Source organism: Rana temporaria, chromosome 2 (assembly GCF_905171775.1).
Source record: "Rana temporaria chromosome 2, aRanTem1.1, whole genome shotgun sequence".
Taxonomy (NCBI): Eukaryota; Metazoa; Chordata; class Amphibia; order Anura; family Ranidae; genus Rana; species Rana temporaria.
The window spans coordinates 277,338,209-277,357,215 of NC_053490.1; the positions used below are offsets into that span (position 1 = coordinate 277,338,209).

At 41.0% G+C, this 19,007-nt stretch overlaps 1 protein-coding gene across 10 annotated transcripts in view; it reads left to right on the forward strand.

Annotated features, from left to right (window-relative positions):
• The window catches only part of ADGRB2 (adhesion G protein-coupled receptor B2), a 609,344-nt gene that overhangs the window by 502,912 nt on the left and 87,425 nt on the right, over nt 1-19,007 (forward strand). For all 10 annotated transcript variants that reach the window (XM_040337071.1, XM_040337074.1, XM_040337076.1 and 7 more), the window contains 4 exons: nt 5,690-5,758; nt 12,250-12,358; nt 15,759-15,905; nt 18,395-18,573. In XM_040337071.1, the coding sequence (XP_040193005.1) occupies nt 5,690-5,758; nt 12,250-12,358; nt 15,759-15,905; nt 18,395-18,573 (504 nt within the window). The remainder of the gene's footprint in view (nt 1-5,689; nt 5,759-12,249; nt 12,359-15,758; nt 15,906-18,394; nt 18,574-19,007) is intronic.

Genomic DNA, 19,007 nt, shown 5'->3' on the forward strand with positions numbered 1-19,007 from the left:
AAATCTCTGCCGGCATACTGGAACATTTCTATAATTTGGAAGGAAATTAGCTCATTTAAAGCGTATCTAAATCCAAAAACAAAAATTGAATACTTGGCAGCTTACCAGTCCTTAGATGTGGTTGCTGGTTTAGTTTTCTGTTTTTAGGATTTTTTTTCCCTTTATTTCACCTGGTGATCCAGCCAGTAATGCGTCCCTGTCTTAGAGAGCATTCTCTATCTAAGGAGGAGCAACAGAGATACCCTTGGATAGTAGCATTTTCGGGACAGGGTTCTTTCAGATGAAACCTAATAGAATCTCATTTGAAAAAAAAAAATACATAGATTTTACTGAGAGTACAATCCAGTAAATAATACAAACATAGGCCGGACCTAAAAAGATAGGACTTTGAATGTGTTGCCAGAAAAACACAAAAGAGTCAAACAAAAATAATTAAGATAAAAAGGTAAATTTTTATTTGTAGCACCTTCTAGTGTGCTATTAGTTTAGTGCAAAGACATGTATTGGACTCATGGAAAGTGCAAGTCTGGAATCTGGGTCACAGCTTAATGCAGGTCAGGCTGGATGACTTACAGAGGCAGGTCTCTGGTGCCGTGCCTTCCCCTGTTTCTGAAAGTTTGGAGAAACATATATAAGTTAGTGGGCGGAGGCCATGAGGGTTGATCTGCATACTTAGGGGGACTTGGCTTATCCTCAGGCGATGGGCCTGGCAGGTGGCTGAGTCAGCCCTTTAATATGGATAAACCATGCCAGCAGGGGTGTCAGGTGTAAGATGGGGTTCTGAGGAGAATATTGGTGGCTTAGAGGCGGTCTCCTAGGTCTAGAGGAGACCCCAGGCAAGGCTTGGGCTGGCTCAAAAGCATCCATTCAGCAGAGCAGTTTGATTTGTTTGAGAGCAGTGGGAGCAAATAAGGCAGAGTGAGTACATCAGCACACCCAGGGATTATCCAGGGGAGAAACTGCCACATATAGCAAGCTTTATAAAGGACAGTGTGGTGCATTACCCTTTTATCCTTGACCTGGGAGATCTTCAGAGCAGCCAGGAGGTGCCTGAAAGCTCTACACAAAGAGCACATACACTCCTTCATGCAGTTTCTTTCATCTTTTTGTGCTATTTCCAAGAGGGGCAGAGAGCTCCCAGTCTGTAATGGACTTTTGATACTAATCTACTAAGGACTGTGCAAGCAAAGGGAAGAAAGCAGCCAGGTGGGCTGGTAGTTCTGCAGGCAGTAGAGCTGGGATCATTGTTTATGGTGGAGTAGGAGATACTCCTTTATACAGCTTACAACACAGTGTGCTACTTTCTAAGGGACTGTGAGACCTAGTCCTTAAGGGGCTTTTGCATTTTATCTTCAGAGACTTTCAGTGTCTAGAAAGGAGGACAGTTAAAGACCTTGTACATAGGGAGGAAGTTGTCCCTGGTTTTTGTTCTTTGCTAGCAGCCCCTGCTACATAATATACAGACAACATTAAATGGGTAGTACCTGCAGACATTCCTCTTTTCACTTCCTGTTCGTTTTTGCTCTCTGTTCTGTTCACTTCCTGCTTGTCTGATTGTTACTCACCATTGTGAAGGGAGGCTTTACTGCGGTGGTCAGTAACGTGCCCCCCCCCCCCCCGGAACTACATCTGTGCGGCAGGACGCTCTCTACGTGTTAGAGACTTCAAGGAGGTGTGAATTACTGGGCATACTGCAATGCATACTGGGAAATGTAGTTCTTACATGAACGAGCGCCGCAAACCAGGAAGTGAATGAGAGAACAGAAACTAGAACAGTGTCTACCTTGCAGATATTAATTTTAGGCAATTTTCATTTTCCTTTACAACTCCTTTAAAGGCACACCTATAAGAATACTTATAAAATAAATATCACAACAGTGGACTATATTTATGTGTGTCCTAAAGGGTCAACTTGTTTTGTTTATACTGCTTCCTCAGGACTGGGATGTAAAGTAACTGTCTTTAAGTTCACAATTATATAGTCCAGCTATAATAAATATAATAATATACATCCTAATATCACATAGAATAAATTAATGTCACATATTTTTTGCTAATTTTACTTGCACAAATATTTTTATATGGTCTCACAATAGCTTTTCATAGAGTAAAATCTGTCAGTGGTGTTTATAATGTAATTTCAAGGGCAAGCATCCACACAGAGAAGATATACAAGAAGTGTAAGATGGATTGTAGATGGACTTTACATTAGTAACTCTCTCCATGTATAATCTGTGCTGGTTAAGCATAGAAGAGTCTATTTAGATATGTGATGTCTTCATAAACAGTACCTGCCACCACTTTTGAATACTGCCACATAGGTGGCATATTGGCCCTTTTTAACAGTGAGGCCTCGCACACACGACCGTTTTCCTCGACAGAATCCATCAAGAAACTTGGTGGCAGAGCTTTTTTGCAGAGGAAAACGGTTGTGTGTATGTTTTTCATCGAGGAAACTGTCGAGGATCTCGACAAGAAAAAAAGAGAACAAGTTCTCTTTTTCCTCGACGGGAGTCTCAATTTCCTCGTCATGTTCCTCGTCGGGCTGGTTTTCGACGAGAAACACAATCGTGTGTATGCTAAGAAACCTGCGCATGCTCAGAATAAAGTATAAGACGGGAGCGCACCTTCGGTAAAAGTAGCATTTGTAATGGAGATAGCACATTCGTCATGCTGTAACAGTCTGAAAAGTGCAAATTGTCTCTTACCAAACTTTTACTTAACACGCAGTAACATGAGATTAGCAAAAGCAGCCCCAAGGATTGTGCCAGTGGAATCGAACTTCCCCTGCCGTTGTATGTGTTGTACGTCACCGCGTTTGAGAACGAGGAGATTTGGTCTTGACAGTGTGTACGCAAAGAAAGCTTGTCAAGTGTCTCCACAAGCCTGACAAGGAACTCGTCGAGGAAAACAATGTTTCATTTACGACGAGTTCCTCGGTCGTGTGTACGAGGCCTAAGGCCTCGTACACACGACCGAGGAACTCGTCGTAAATTAAAAATTGTTCTCAAACGCGGTGATGTACAACATGTACAACGGCACTATAAAGAGGAAGTTCGATTCCACTGGCACAACCCTTGGGGCTGCTTTTGCTAATCTCATGTTACTGCGTGTTAAGTAAAAGTTTGGTAAGAGACAATTCGCGATTTTCAGTCTGTTACAGCGTGACAAATGTGCTATCTCCATTACGAACGATACTTTTACCGAAGGTGCGCTCCCGTCTCATACTTTATTCCGAGCATGTGCGGGTTTCTAAGCATACACAGGAACGTGTTTCTCGTCGTAAACCAGCCCGACGAGACACACCAGGAGGAAATTGAGACTCCCGACGAGGAAAAAGAGAACTTGTTCTCTTTTTTTCTCATCGAGTTCCACAACAGTTTTCTCACACAGGCAGTCATGGGTGCAAAGTATTTTGCAGTATTCAGAGGCGTCTAAATTCTGCCTTTGGGTGAATACAAACTGGCTGATTATCTGCGCCATTTTGTGTGTAAACAGAAGTCTGCAGAAAGGCCAACCCTGGACACACACTGTTTGCATCCAGGGTTGTTCAGAAGCTCTATTTGTACATGCCAACAGTTACATGCAAACAACAGCAGAACCACCATTGATTTTTATGGAGTACAAATCTGCCATCTACCACAGTGTGTGCAGGCAGCATTTAAAACTGCTGGCAAAAATATACCGATTTTCGCCGGAGGTTTCCCTTGGCCATTGTGTGAATGTGGCCTAATTTATTAAAAGTTCTATGTTATTTAGAATTTTTATTGTATTATTTGAAAATGCAAAAAAAAAAAAAAATGTTTAAAATCTGAGACAGTTGAGCTTAAGCTTGAAAGTGTGCTGGGGACACCCTTTTGTACAGTTTTTATACAATACAGAGGCTCAATACTCAATAGACTTAATACTCTATACTCAATCTACAATACAAAGTACACAATACAGAGGCTCAATACTCAATAGACTTAATACTCTATACTCAATTTACAATACACTGTACACAATACAGAGGCTCAATACTCAGTAGACTCAATACTCTATACTCAATCTACAATACACTGTACACAATACAGAGGCTCAATACTCAGTTGACTCAATACTCTATACTCAATCTACAATACACAGTACACAATACAGAGGCTCAATACTCAGTAGACTCAATACTCTATACTCAATCTACAATACACAGTACACAATACAGAGGCTCAATACTCTATACTCAATCTACAATATACAGTACACAATAAAGAGGTTCAATACTCAGTAGACTCAATACTCTATACTCAATCTACAATACACAGTACACAATACAGAGGCTCAATACTCAGTAGACTCAATACTCTATACTCAATCTACAATACACAGTACACAATACAGAGGCTCAATACTCAGTAGACTCAATACTCTATACTCAATCTACAATACACAGTACACAATACAGAGGCTCAATACTCAGTAGAGTCAATACTCTTTACTCAATCTACAATACACAGTACACAATACAGAGGCTCAATACTCTATACTCAATCTACAATATACAGTACACAATAAAGAGGTTCAATACTCAGTAGACTCAATACTCTATACTCAATCTACAATACACAGTACACAATACAGAGGCTCAATACTCAGTAGACTCAATACTCTATACTCAATCTACAATACACAGTACACAATACAGAGGCTCAATACTCAGTAGACTCAATACTCTATACTCAATCTACAATACACAGTACACAATACAGAGGCTCAATACTCAGTAGAGTCAATACTCTTTACTCAATCTACAATACACAGTACACAATACAGAGGCTCAATACTCAATAGACTTAATACTCTATACTCAATCTACAATACACAGTAGACAATACAGAGGCTCAATACTCAATAGACTCAATACTCTATACTCAATATACAATACACAATACAGAGGCTCAATACTTAATAGACTTAATACTCTATACATAATATACAATACACAATACACATTACAGAGGCTCAATAGACTTTACTCTATACTCAATATACAATACACAATACAGAGGTCCAATACTCAATAGACTCAATACTCTATACTCAATACACAATACATAGTACACAATACAGAGGCTCAATACTCTATACTCAATATACAATACACAGTACACAATACAGAGGTTCAATACTCAATAGGCTCAATACTCAATATACAACACACAATACAGAGGTTCAATACTCAATAGACTCAATACTCAATATACAATACACAGTACGCAATACAGAGGCTCAATACTCAATAGACTCAATACTCTATACTCAATATACAATACACAGTACGCAATACAGAGGCTCAATACTCAATAGGCTCAATACTCTATACTCAATATACAATACACAATACAGAGGGTCCAAGGTGTAGAGTGTAAGAATAGTGCTGATTTATTCATTTTATTTGTCAGTACTCTATATTCTTTTCCTATGTATTTCAGTAACTGTTCACCTCTCAGAGATTATTCCCTGTGACTGGGTAGGTGTCTGCAATCTGTTCGTGAAATCAAAGACAGCATGAAATGACAGTGATTTGTCCATTTAGAAATAAAAAAATGCATCTTCGGAATACATGTAACTTAAGATCCGCTCCACTCTTATTCAGTGCCCTTCCGAGTAATCTTCCGTCTCACTGACTTAATCTCTCTGTCTTCCTTTACAGAAGTTTTTCCATGCTGTCAGCCACATACTGGATGCGGATAATAGAGAGAAGTGGGAGGACGCACAGCAGGTGGGGAGCAGTGACGCCGTAGCAGTGAACTGCAGATCTGTGATGTCTGCCTGTGGCGTGGGTGGGCCATTTGTGTATATGTGTGACAACCAGGGCATAATACGCACATGCTACAAAAATGTTGTCAATGTAATTACATGCATGCAGGAGTAATTCACCTGTTATGGCGAAAGCGACTGTATGGATACTTGAGCTATACTTGTAGGGAGACAGAAACCACTGATGTCACATCACCTTTTCAGAGTACAGTTGGTATGGGAGCTGTAAGAAGTACAGTACAGTTTTTCCCCTTAAGGCAGTACGCACACATTATCTCCCCTTTAAATTTGATTTTCATTAGAACCGAATCTTAATGCAGTGTGTTCATTGTAACCAAGGATACCTAATATACTTTGAAACATAATAAGCATTTCTGTAAAGGAGGAGACAAAAGACATGTGTACGGTGCTGCCTTTAGCGGCAAGCTTCCTAAATCGAATCAAATTGCTTGCTAAGAGAAACAGCTCCACCTTTAATCCAGATTTCTTCTGTCTGCTACGGCAGGTTAAAAGCAAGCTTTCACAGGAAATTAAAGCTTAAAATTAAATCAGTGATATTCAAAAGCTGCTCGTTAAATAATGTAACCTAATATATGAACAAGTACAGTATATATGAAAAAATAAATATATGGCATAATTTAAGTAGGTGTAAACCCATTCGTGAGAGGCTCAACAGGTTAATATTATTTCAAAAGTCACTTTTAATCATTTTAAATCTACAACTTTTAATAAAATAATACCTAATAATGCTGCCACAAAGGTCCTTGTTCTGTCACTTCCTAATATGGAGTGACAACACTGCAGGGTTGATTTACTAAAGGCAAACAGACTGTGCACTTTGCAAAGTGCAGTTGCTCCAGAGCTTAGTGAATGAATTAAAGGTTCACTTTGCAATAAGTACCCAATCACATGCAAGGAAAATAAAAAAATCAGCATTTTTGCTTGCACATGATTGGATGATGGAAGTCAGCAGAGCTTCTGCTCATTTACTAAGCTCTGGAGCAACTTTTCTTGCAGACTTCACTTTGCAAAGTGCACACTCAATTTGTCTTTAGTAAATCAACCCCTGTGTCCCACCCATTTGCGCTCCTGAACTTCTGGAGGTTCCACTGTTGTCACCATCAGGACGTTACCTGTGCAATGGCATGCAACAGCTGCTGCAGTGGAAATAGAAAGTGTCTGCAAAAATGTTGAATGAGATCAATGGGACTGAAATGCAAAAAAGGATAAAAAAAAAAGAGACATAAACAGTATTTTCAGGAGGAATTCAAAAAAAAGAATTGTACTAATTGTAGCTTTCACAAACAAAATTTCATCCAGTCAAAGTTTAGATCAACCTAAAAGGAGTTGTATGTGATTTTAAAAATATAAACACACATACCCCCCTCTATGCTTGCGACATTGGTCTGATGCTGCAGCTGTCCTCCCCCCCCCCCCCCACCCAAGCTCTAAGCCAGAGATCTGACCTCTGATCTCTTATTCCTTGTCTTATTCCTGTCAGTCACCACTCTCTGCTCTGCCCCTCCAGTGCTCACTGGAGTACTGGGCTTGAGAGGGGGCGGGCGCAGCATGACTTCAGTTCTCAGCCACGCGCTGAAAGCTGGAGATAGCTGTCAATCAGGCAGCTGGGTGGGTATAAACGGGAGCCTTCCATAGCCTGGTGTGGCTCTGAGATGACAGGCTTTAGCCTGCTGTCAGCTGAGTCTGGGTGACAGGAGTGCAAAAGTAAGTGCATTCCTGTGACCCAACAGAGAAGAATGACCAAAAAAGCTTTGGCCCTGCTTCTCTTTTATGTGTAGATTATGGGCCAGATTCTCAGAGCAAGTACGCCGGCGTATCTACTGATACACCGGCGTACTTTCAAATTTGCCGCATCGTATCTTTAGTTTAAATCCTCAAACCAAGATACGACGGCTTCTGGCTTCGATCCGACAGGCGTACGGCTTCGTACGCCTTCGGATCGTAGGTGCAATACTTCGGCGCCCGCTGGGTGGAGTTTGCGTCGTTTTCCGCGTCGGGTATGCTAATTGACTTTTTCTGTCGATCCATGAAGGTACGTGCGGCCGTCGCATTCTCTTACGTTGTCGCTAGTCGGCTTTTCCCGGCGTATAGTTAAAGCTGCTATTTCGTGGCGTATAGATAGACTTGCCATGTTAAAGTATGGCCGTCGTTCCCGCGTCGAATTTTGATTTTTTTTTTTTTGCATAAGTCGTCCGTGAATAGGAAAGGACGTAACTCACGTCTAAGTTAAAAAAATAATGTTGGTGCGACGTCATTTTGCGCAAAGCACGGCGGGAAATTTCAAAACGGAGCATGCGCATTTCAATCGGCGCGGGGACGCGCTTCATTTAAATGAATCACGCCCCCTAACCGCCCAATTTGAAATACGCGCCGAGAAAAACACTACGCCGCCATAACTTATGGCGCAAAATCTTCCTGGATTCGACTTAGAGCCAGGTAAGATACGGCGGCGTAGCGTATCTCTGATACGCTGCGCCAGGGCAATTCTATGTGAATCTGGCCCCATATGCTTAGAATTCTACCAAACAGTATGATTATGGGGTTTCTGTTTTAAGTGGACACTGGTTTGTTCTGTAGATTCATATGTCAATTTAAATACGGGCATTTGCTGTATGACCATTATGGGGTTGGTTTAATAAAACTGGAGAGTGAAAAATCTGGTGCAGCTGTGCATGGTAGCCAATCAGCTTCTAACTTTCCCTTGTTCCATTAAAGGGGTTGTAAAGGAATTTTTTTTTTTTCATATTAACCACTTCCTGACCAGGTGAAATTTCAGCTTCCGGCACTGCGTCGCTTTAACTGACAATTGCGCGGTCATGCGACGTGGCTCCCAAACAAAATTGACGTCCTTTTTTCCCCACAAATAGAGATTTATTTTGATGGTATTTGATCACCTCTGCGGTTTTTATTTTTTGCGCTATAAACAAAAATAGAGCGACAATTTTGAAAAAAAAACAATATTTTTTACTTGTTACTATAATAAATTGCCCAATTTGTTAAAAAAAAAAAAAAAAATCGCAAGAAGCGTCTGGTTTGCGCAAAAGTTATTGCGCTTACAAAATAGGGGACAGAATTATTATTTTTTATTATTTTTTTTTACTACTAATGGCGGCGATCAGCATTTTTTTTCGTGACTGCGACATTATGGCGGAGACATCGGACACTTTTGACACATTTTTGGCGCCATTCACATTTATACAGCGATCAGTGCAATAAATATGCACTAATTACTGTATAAATGTGACTGGCATTGAAGGGGTTAACACTAGGGGGTGAGGAAGGGGTTAATGTGTACCCTGAATTGTGTTACTAACTGTGGGGGAAGGGGGGTGACTGGGGGAGGTGACTGATGCTGTGTCCCTATGTACAAGGGACACAGATCGGTCTCCTCTCTCCCCTGACAGGACGTGGAGCTCTGTGTTTACACACAGAGCTCCACGTCTTGTCCCTGTAGCCGCCGATCGCGAGTCCCTGGCGGACATCGCGGCCGCCAGGCACTCGCATCGGCATCTCAGCGATGCGGCGAGCTCGCGCGCAGGCCGTAAAAACACGGCCTCCCAGAGATGTAGAGCCACCCTGCGGCCGTACAAAGTCGTACGGCCGTCGGGAAGTGGTTAAGCATCCTTTACCTGCAGACATTCCTCTTTTCACTTCCTCACTGTTCGTTTTTGCCCAGAAGTCGCTCTATTTCTTCTCTGTTCTGTTCACTTCCTGCTTGTCTGATTGTTACTCACCACTGTGAAGGGAGGCTTTACTGCGGTGGTCAGTAATGTGCTCGCCACCTCCTGGGAACTACATCTGTGCAGCAGGACGCTCTCTACGCGTTAGAGACTTCAAGGAGGTGTGAATTACTGGGCGTGCCGCAATGCATACTGGGAAATGTAGTTCTTACATGAACGAGCGCAACAAACCAGGAAGTGAATGAGAGAACACAAACTAGAATGCCAGAGGTGATCTAGATGAAGGAATTTAATAGATATTTACTTGTTTTTTAACAGAATCATTACACTATCAATACCTATTTAATTCCTTCATCTATATCACCTCCGGCGTTCTAGTTTCTGTTCTCTCATTTACTTCCTGGTTTGCGGCGCTCGTTCATGTAAGAACTACATTTCCCAGTATGCATACCTTGCAGATATTAATTTTAGGAAACATTTTTTTTCCATTACAACTCCTTTAAGCTTTGACAAAAAAATGAAAGTTAATTGGTTTCTATGCAGCGCTGCACCAGGTTTTGCCCTCTCCAGTTTTAGCAAATAAACCCCAATGTGTCTAAGCTTGCTTTTGTGATTAGTTGCTTCTTTATTATTACATTATGTATATGACATGGCTTCATATCTAACAATGTTGTCACCTGCCTGTGTTGTTCTCTCCATATACTATATCTCTATGGAGAATGGAGGAATCTCCACCCTGAAGGCGGAGGGAGGGAAGGAATGGGAAAAAAATTGTGGACACTGTGGACTTTTTCTGGTGCATAGCGATGACACACTAAAAATATTTTTACCAAATGTTATTGACAAATATGAAGTTAAATTACATAGATACATAAAGATTAAAAGTATATAAGCAATCAATTTTAAATTGGGAACTCCCCAGAATCCCAAGACCGAACAATGCCATGATTGGTACATGAGAGGGGGGGGGGGGTTCATCCACCTTTCTGCTTCCTTTACACATTTTGCATGGAAAGCAACCCACTTCTTTAGGAAGACTTTGAGGAATGGTAATCTAATACATTAACAATAATGTAAACAACAATGTTGATACGCAGTATAACAAAGTTACTATACATCTATATACTGTAGGCTGTCTCTCTCTAAGCTATCTCTAAGGAGAATATACTAGAAAAGGGACAACCACATTGCCTTGCACAAGGAAACAGATATCTGAATATTGAAGATATATGGATACAATTACAAGAAATGAACATAGGAATAAATGTATAATCGTTCATAGAGAGGAGGACTCACAGGTTCCCAAGAGGTTGTCCAGATGTATTCCTGAATAAATTCATCAAGTGGACCCCTGAATTATCAGATGGGTCACATATGCATTCCCATACAGGGTAATTGGTGCAATATCACTTGGTATACTCTCCAGTAAGGATTGGGAGACCCAAATGCTTGGGAACGATCACAGAGCTGAACAAGCTAGAGTGGATCATCCAACCTATATCCTTCTCAATTATATAGACCGGAGCACCGACCCACATGATACATGCAATAAAGAGAATATATAGTGTTCTCTGCAAAGGACTAACATTATTAAAATAAAGGATACAAGTTACAAACACAGCACTGCAACCCAATGCCTGGTGTGCAAGCGTTCTTTACACATGGATCAACTATGGCTGCGGGTGAGGTTGTGTGATTCCTTTCCCTACGCATTACGTCCGGGGGTGGGACTCCATCAAGGGATCCAAGCATTTGGATCTCCCAATCCTTACTGGAGAGTATATCAAGTGATTTTGCACTATTTACCCTGTATGGAAATGCGTATGTGACCCATCTGGTAATTTAGGTTTCCACTTGATGAAGAAAGAGCTGCTAGCATTGTCTGAGATGGAGTTTCTGAATGATTTCACTGATAAGAATTTTTTTAGGAGCACATCTGGACACCCTCTTGGGAACCTGTGGGAACACATGTGTTCTGCTCTCTATGAACTTTTATTCATTCATTCCTATGTTTAGTTTTGTTTGTTTGTCTAGCGCTGCACTATCGTGTATTATGTTTTTATGCTGGGATTTGATCTTTTGTTCTGCTATGTGTTTTTAGGTATTTATTTGCGCTGATTGTTTCTTCTACCATATGGATGAAATTGCTTTGATTTTATGAACATTTATAAGTACAACAATGTACTTTGTGTTGCACAGATATGATAAATTATTTATTAATAATATTGTGTATATATATATATATATATATACTCCACAAATATGTTACACAAAAATACACAATACAGCACTATTAATATACAGAATAATACATCTCCACATGTCTCTCCATTTATCTGTATTGAGAATACAGAAGGAAGGGGTCAACCATATTGCTTGGCATGTGGAAACAGTGGTATATTATGGACATGCTATAAATCTGGTGTTTCCAGTATGGGGGCTCTCCTTCTATTTGAAAGGTTTGTTGGTGACCAAAGCCACTATTGTGCACCTACAACTCAAATATCTGGGTTAGATGTACTTCCTTCCTAATGCGAAAGCTCTAAAGAGTCATATGTGAATGTTGTGTTTAACAAAACCATAAAGACACCATTGAGGCAATAACTGTTTAAGATCAGAAGGTAAATGTTTAAGATTTATATTCAGATTTAGAGTTGTAAATACACGTTTCTCCTCAAACATTACATAGTCATTAGGCTGTCTTAAATGGATGTGATTTATTCTATTGAGGAAACCAACATCTGTCTTACAGGTGGCTCCGGGCTCTGTACTTCTAATGAAGGTGCTTGAAGATTACATTCACCTTATCGGGGATGCTTTAAAGCCTTTTCAGAGCTCAATCATTGTAACAGAGAATCTAGGTATGAGCCTTCTTGCTTTTCTTACTTTCTAAGAAATATTGATTATGACCTAGGGTATGACTACAGACAAGATAGAGGGTGACAGTAAAGTCTTGGTGCTCAGCATAACATGTACCATTAACTGATCAGCTGTGTGCCCATACTACAAGCTATATAGATTCAGCATTCTGATACATAATTTTGTTTATTTCACATTCTTGCTGTTTTGTCACAAAGCACTTACGGCGACGTATAACAAGTTACGCCGACGTAAGTGCAAATGTGCGCCATCGTATCTGTGTGCCAGACCCACAAACAGACATGCACCTAAAACCAGCCTACACCCCGCCGACATAGCTTGCTCATGCCGGCATAGGGTGGGCGCACATTTAGGCTGGGCGCATGGTGCCGCTCCCATTGTTTAGCCATTCAAATATGCAAATTAGGGAAATACGGCGATTTACGAACGTGCGTGTGGCCGGCGCATGCTACGCGAGATGTGCGTAAGTTTTACGTCCGGCGTAAAGTTATTCCCCATAAAGGAGGTGCAACCCGGCAACAGACATGCACAGGTCTGCACCAGGGAACACATGCCGGCGTATTGTGCGTTGGACGTGTGTCTGGCTGGGCGTACGTTATGTTCACGGCATACACAGTGATCCGGCGTAGCTTAGGCAGTTTTGCCGGCGTGGTTGTGAGCAGGCGCATGGGGGTGCGTCCACGTCACGGCGCATGCACAATTCGTGATACGTACTTGTCTCGCACTCGGCCCATCATTTGCATGGGGTCACGCCTCATTTGCATGGGTTCACGCCCACTTCCACCTACGCCGACATGCGCCTTCGAAACCCACGCCACGCTGGTGCAGCGTTGGGAGCACTGGCTTGCTGAATGCAATGCTTGCCTCTCTGCGCTGCGTTGGCGTATCGTACAGTGTTTGCTCTACGGCGGCGTAATGTGCGCCCTGCTCTCTGTGAATCTGGGCCCATGTGCTTCTCATACTGCATTAACAGCCTGCCTCATTTTCATCACGTTCAACATCATTCAGCTCTTTTTTCCTCAGCCTTACTGCCCCTGTCTTGGCCCTCACATCACATGTGGGCATTACCTAGGATGGTATGCTTGCAAAGGCAGCCTCCCTAGGAATGCCCACTCCTCCAGACTGACATCCACTTTTTAAGGCATTCTGATAATAGCATAACTCTTCCCGAGAGCCAGACCACTGCTTCCATCAGGACTGAGGGGCCCTGGGAGAAGTACTGAGGCAGAAAGCTGTGATATTATCAGGAAGCTGTGTGCAGTTTCCTCCCATCAGTCATCATCTACCTACATTGTATTGAGAAGCACAGTGATACCATCGCTGGGTCTAAAATAAGGTATGAAAACAGAAAGGCTTTATTTAACCACTTCAGCCCCGAAAGGATTTACCCCCTTCCTGACCAGAGCAGTTTTCGAGATACGGCAGTGTGTCACTTTAACTGACAATTGTGCGGTCGTGGGACATTACACCCAAATAAATAGAGCTTTCTTTTGGTGGTATTTTATCACCTCTTCAGTTTTCATTTGTTGTGCTATACAGTAAACAAAAAACCTATTTTAAAATAAAAAAGTAATATTTTTGACATTTTGCTATAATAAATATCCTCCAAAAACATATAAAAAAAATTCCCACGCCCACTAAGCTGCAATTTAAAGGGGACGTACCTGTACGCCCATTTGCACAGCCGTGCCATTGTGTCAGCGTATATTGTCGTGCGTGGGTCAGCAATCGGTTAGAATGTGTATGTTTATGGGGGAGGGGGGAGATTAAGAACCAGTAAAGGCACAAAATATAGGCAGCTTTCAGCTTAAAGTGGTCCTAAATGCTGAAGGTGTCTTACCTTCGGGCATTCTATGACCGAAGGTAAAAAAAAACTTTTGTGTACAGCTTCCCTCCAGCCCTTCCCAATACTTACCTGAGCTCCCTCTCGACCCAGCGATGTACACAAGAGCATCGGCTAAAGTGACTCTCCCTCCTCATCGGCTGAGTTAACAGCTGGAGCCAAAGGGGGAGGAGCTGAACCATGGCCCTGTGTCTAAATGGACACGGAGAGCAGTTGCTCAGAAGCGCACCTGCTTGGGTGCCCCAATTGCAAACTGCTTTTTTTGGGGGCATTCGACAGGAGGGAGGGGTCAGAAGCGCTGGCGGAGGACCCGAGAACAGAAGTTTCAGGGCTGCTCTGTGCAAAACCGCTGCATAGAGCAAGTAAGTATAACATGTTTGTTATTTAAAAATAAATGTTTGCCCTTAATATCACTTAAGCTATTAAAGTACTGTAGTCAAGCCAAAACTTTTTTTTTTTGCTGGGGAAATTTCCCTTTACTTCAGGGAAACAGACACAGATGGAAATGAGATAACATTGACGTTAATTAAATTTTTCAGTCTTAGATAGTTTTCACAGAAGCAAACATCGAGAATTTTGCTTTATCTCCTGCCTTGATGACAACCCAAAATGAAAATGTATATATTTAAAATTAGAACTAAAAGTCCAAGTATAAGTAGTGAAGATTGTCATATTTTGACCCAGATTATATTATGATCTAGATAATTGAGTTGACTGCCTTTTGAGGCAAGAAAGGATTTCTTCCCCTCTGGAAGGCGGCTTTGGGTAAAATCCTTTGGGGAGGTGGAGGATGTGTTGGTGAAAGGTCTACACGTAAAGCTAAACTCCAGACATATGTAAAGATGCACATACATGCAGCTCTGTATATATAAATAAATCATCAAGTGCATTTTTAAACGCAACTAGTGTAAGTATCTCTTGCACTGTCCTATAGAGCAGCACTCAGACTGAAAGAGAGAGGAGCAGGACTGAGAATTGGTCATGTAAGTGTGCTGACATGCAACGTGCTGTTAGAAGAGAAGGAAGGGAGCAGAGAGATTACCTCATGAGACTACTCTCCAGTCGCTTAGCTGGGGATGGGGGTGGGCACCAGTGTATCTCTTTTACAGTCATAATGCCTGATTGTGCAATGAGGTACAGTAGGGCTGTGTAAATCTCAGAACTAGATGAACAGACATACAAATACTTTTGAATTGAAAACAGCTCCCATATATGCTTTTCATTTGTGCATTTAGCATCTTCTCTGGAATTCATGTTTCTGCACATCAGCTGTAGCCATCATGAGTACCGTTATTATTTTATATTTTGGAAAGCACAACAGGAGGAGCTGGAACATAAAAAGTAATTTATCATAATTATTAACCATACTGCTACTTTATTATTCATAATGCTGCTCACTACCACTTTTTTTTCAATGACAAAGGTTGGGGACCTCCTTGTAAAATTTTTGATAAGCTGTTCTAATTTTAAAATGCTGTAATATACACATCAGAAACAGAATCTATGTGACCATTGCTCATCTGCTGTATGTCTGGCAGTTATTAGCATCCAAAGAGAGCCTGTGTCTGCTGTATCCAGTGATATAAACTTCCCGATGAAAGGACGAAGAGGTATGAATGACTGGGCTAGAAACTCTGAAGATAAACTTTTCATCCCCAAGGAGGTCCTGACTTTGCCTAATACAGGTGAGCTTTAGAAATATTCTTCCCGAAATCCTTCCAAGGTTGAATGCATACAAGGAATAGGCCAGCCTTTCTCAAACCCTTTTGTTATGCCGAGGGAACCTTTGCAATAATTTTCAGGTCTCAAGGAACCCCTGCTAAGTTTAGTCTATTGGTGGTCATAAATGGCTCTAATATTATTGGTGGTCAGTAGGAAGAATGACCCCCTTATAGGGGCAGTCAGAATACCACCCTTAGGCCTCGTACACACGACCGTTTTTCTCTGCAAAAAACAGCAAGAAAACTGCTGGCAGAGCTTTCTTGCCAAGAAAACCGTTCGCGTGTACAAAGCTTTCAGAAAAATAGAGAGCCTGCGCTCTATTTTCTTGTCGAGATTCTTGTCGGCCTGTTTCCCGACAAGAAACCAGAGAGTATGTATACTTACCCCGACGCTCAAAATGACTTTGACGCATGCGCGGTAGCTTCCACGGCATAGGTAGGGTGAAGCAAGATGGCGGCAACGGCATCGAATGTGACGAGCGCATGCTCATCGTACGCGGTGACGTCACTGCGTTCTTGCCTTTCAAGAGAACCGCGGTTCTTTTGAAAAGGTCAGTGTGTACACTCGGGCGGTAAGAGATTCTTGCCAAGAATTTCGTTTGGAAAAACGACGTTTTTTTTTCCTGACGAGATTCTTGCCCGTGTGTACGAGGCCTTAGAGCATGGGTCTTCAAACTACGGCCCTCCAGTTGTTCAGGAACTACAATTCCCATCATGCCTAGTTATGTCTGTGAATGTCAGAGTTTTACAATGCCTCATGGGATGTGTAGTTCCACAACAGCTGGAGGGCCGTAGTTTGAGGATCCCTGCCTTAGATTCATGCTGCTGGCTCTGATAAGTGGTGTTGGACCTAGAACTATCCAGGCACCATCCCATGGGAGGTCAGTTAGCCACAGCTCAATGAACCCCTAACCCCTAGCTGTCTCTGGAGGAACCCTAGTTGAGAATGGCTGGAATAGGCACTTCACTTAACTGTATTTAGTGTAAGGAAAATGATGTACTATTCACAATCAATATATGTTTATATTGAACATGTGAGGATAGAAATATGAAGATTGCCATTGCTGATTGTTTTTGAAAAGGTACTGCTAACCTGATCCTGTTTCCACAACCAAGTTGGATTCACTGATCTGGAATTAGCATGCAGACAGTGAAGTCCGAACTCTTACCCCCCCAAACTCTCATCCCTCATTGTTATTTAATTAAATAATTATTATGGCCAATATTTTTTATTTCAGTTGGTTTGGGGAATATATAATTGCCTCTTGGGGGATCAGGAAGAATTTTTTCCCCCCCACTGGAGCAAATTGGATCATTCCTTATTGTAGTTTTTTGCTTTCCTATGGATCAACTATGGGTATAGGATTGTGTATATGGAGTTTATTTTTTACTCTGTGGGTTGAACTGGATAGGCTTGTTTTTTTTAACCAGACTAACTATGTATCTATATGTTTGAAAATGTGTTTCTATAGAGATGTATGAATGTATATAGTTAATGTTTTTATTATAAACCTTGAATAAGTTAGCCCTTACTAAAACTGAGGAAGTCATCCCGCATATGACAAATTTGTATAAAATACTTTTTATATTGAAGCAATATTGAAGCAAATATTGTTCAGATTAATAATTTAAAGGATAACATTTCTTTATAATTATTAAAAAAAAAGTAATGACTCCCCCCTGCCCCTGCCATCCTCATGACATGTTTAAATGTCACTAAGGACCTTATATCAAGACCTGCTCTGTTCACGCTGCAAAAACCTGCCCACGACCAGATTATTTTTATAGCCTGTTGTGCGCACTACCACACTGCACAGAGCAAATTGAGTTCAAATAATGTTCTCCTTGCACAAGTCTAAATTTCCAAAAAGCTTGTAGTCTGTGGGCAAACCATGACAGCATAAACTAGGGTAAGTCTCAATCTGAGCTCTGTATTTACACCCTTAACCAGGAAGGCAAGGAGATGTTTTGGAGAAAATTATTTCAAAGTTAACTTAGATAAAATAGGAACACAGCTGGCTGATTGCTGTTGCATCAGAAATTTTCAAGGCTTTCCTTTTTATTCTATTTTTTAAACATTTGTGGTTGCTTGTATTTTTAAAAGCTGTGTAGCTAAGATTAAACTTTTAATTGGCTGCTGCATATGGGTGAGCTACCTCAACAATTATTTTCCTGCTGTGTAGGCTGCAACAAAATGCTTTTAAACAGGAAAACACCTGATTTGTGAAAACTGTAAGCAACTCAAAATAGGATTGTTGGGTCGTTGCCTATAGCAACAAATCAGTCTTTGACTTTCATTCTAAGACCATAAATGAGAATATAAAACAAAGAACAAAATATGTTCTTAAGTACACAACTCTACTTTTGTGTTTTTACTTTTTCATATATCAGACCAGCAAAATATAATACATGTTTAAGACTGTTATGCTCTTTTTTTTTTTCTTTGGAAACAGAAACAGAGGACTCAACATATTTTGTCATAGGTGCAGTTCTATACCGCACTCTTGGTCTCATCCTGCCTCCTCCAGGGAATTCATTGTCTGTTAGTTCAAAGGTTTTGACTGTCACCATCCGACCTCTCACTAAACCTCCAGACCAGCAAGTGGTGGTGGAATTATCACATATAATCAATGTAAGTAGTAGAGGAGTACAGGCACTTTCACTAGTTCTTGTTTTTATCTTGATTTGGCTGGTACTCATGGCCTCAAAAATTCAGTTATAAAACATTATTGATTTGCTGGTCTCAAACTTCAATTGCGCAGTCAGACTGCAAAGAATTGAGATTGGATTCTTTCACCATGCATAGGGAAACAAAAAAAATGTTGGGAACAAAAGTTGGTTTTGATGACTCGGCATAATTGAAAGAAATACCTTTTTTTAGCATTAAAAGAAAGACATGGCCCTTCATTGGCCAGAGGAAATGTAAGCCATTTAACTGTAATGTAGAGTATAAAGATTTATTTTCTTTTTGTATCAATATACTTCTGAGATGCCGACTTAGCCTAAAATCTGTATTTCATTTTTCATGTTACCATGTAGACGATGTAGCCATATGGAATAATGTGT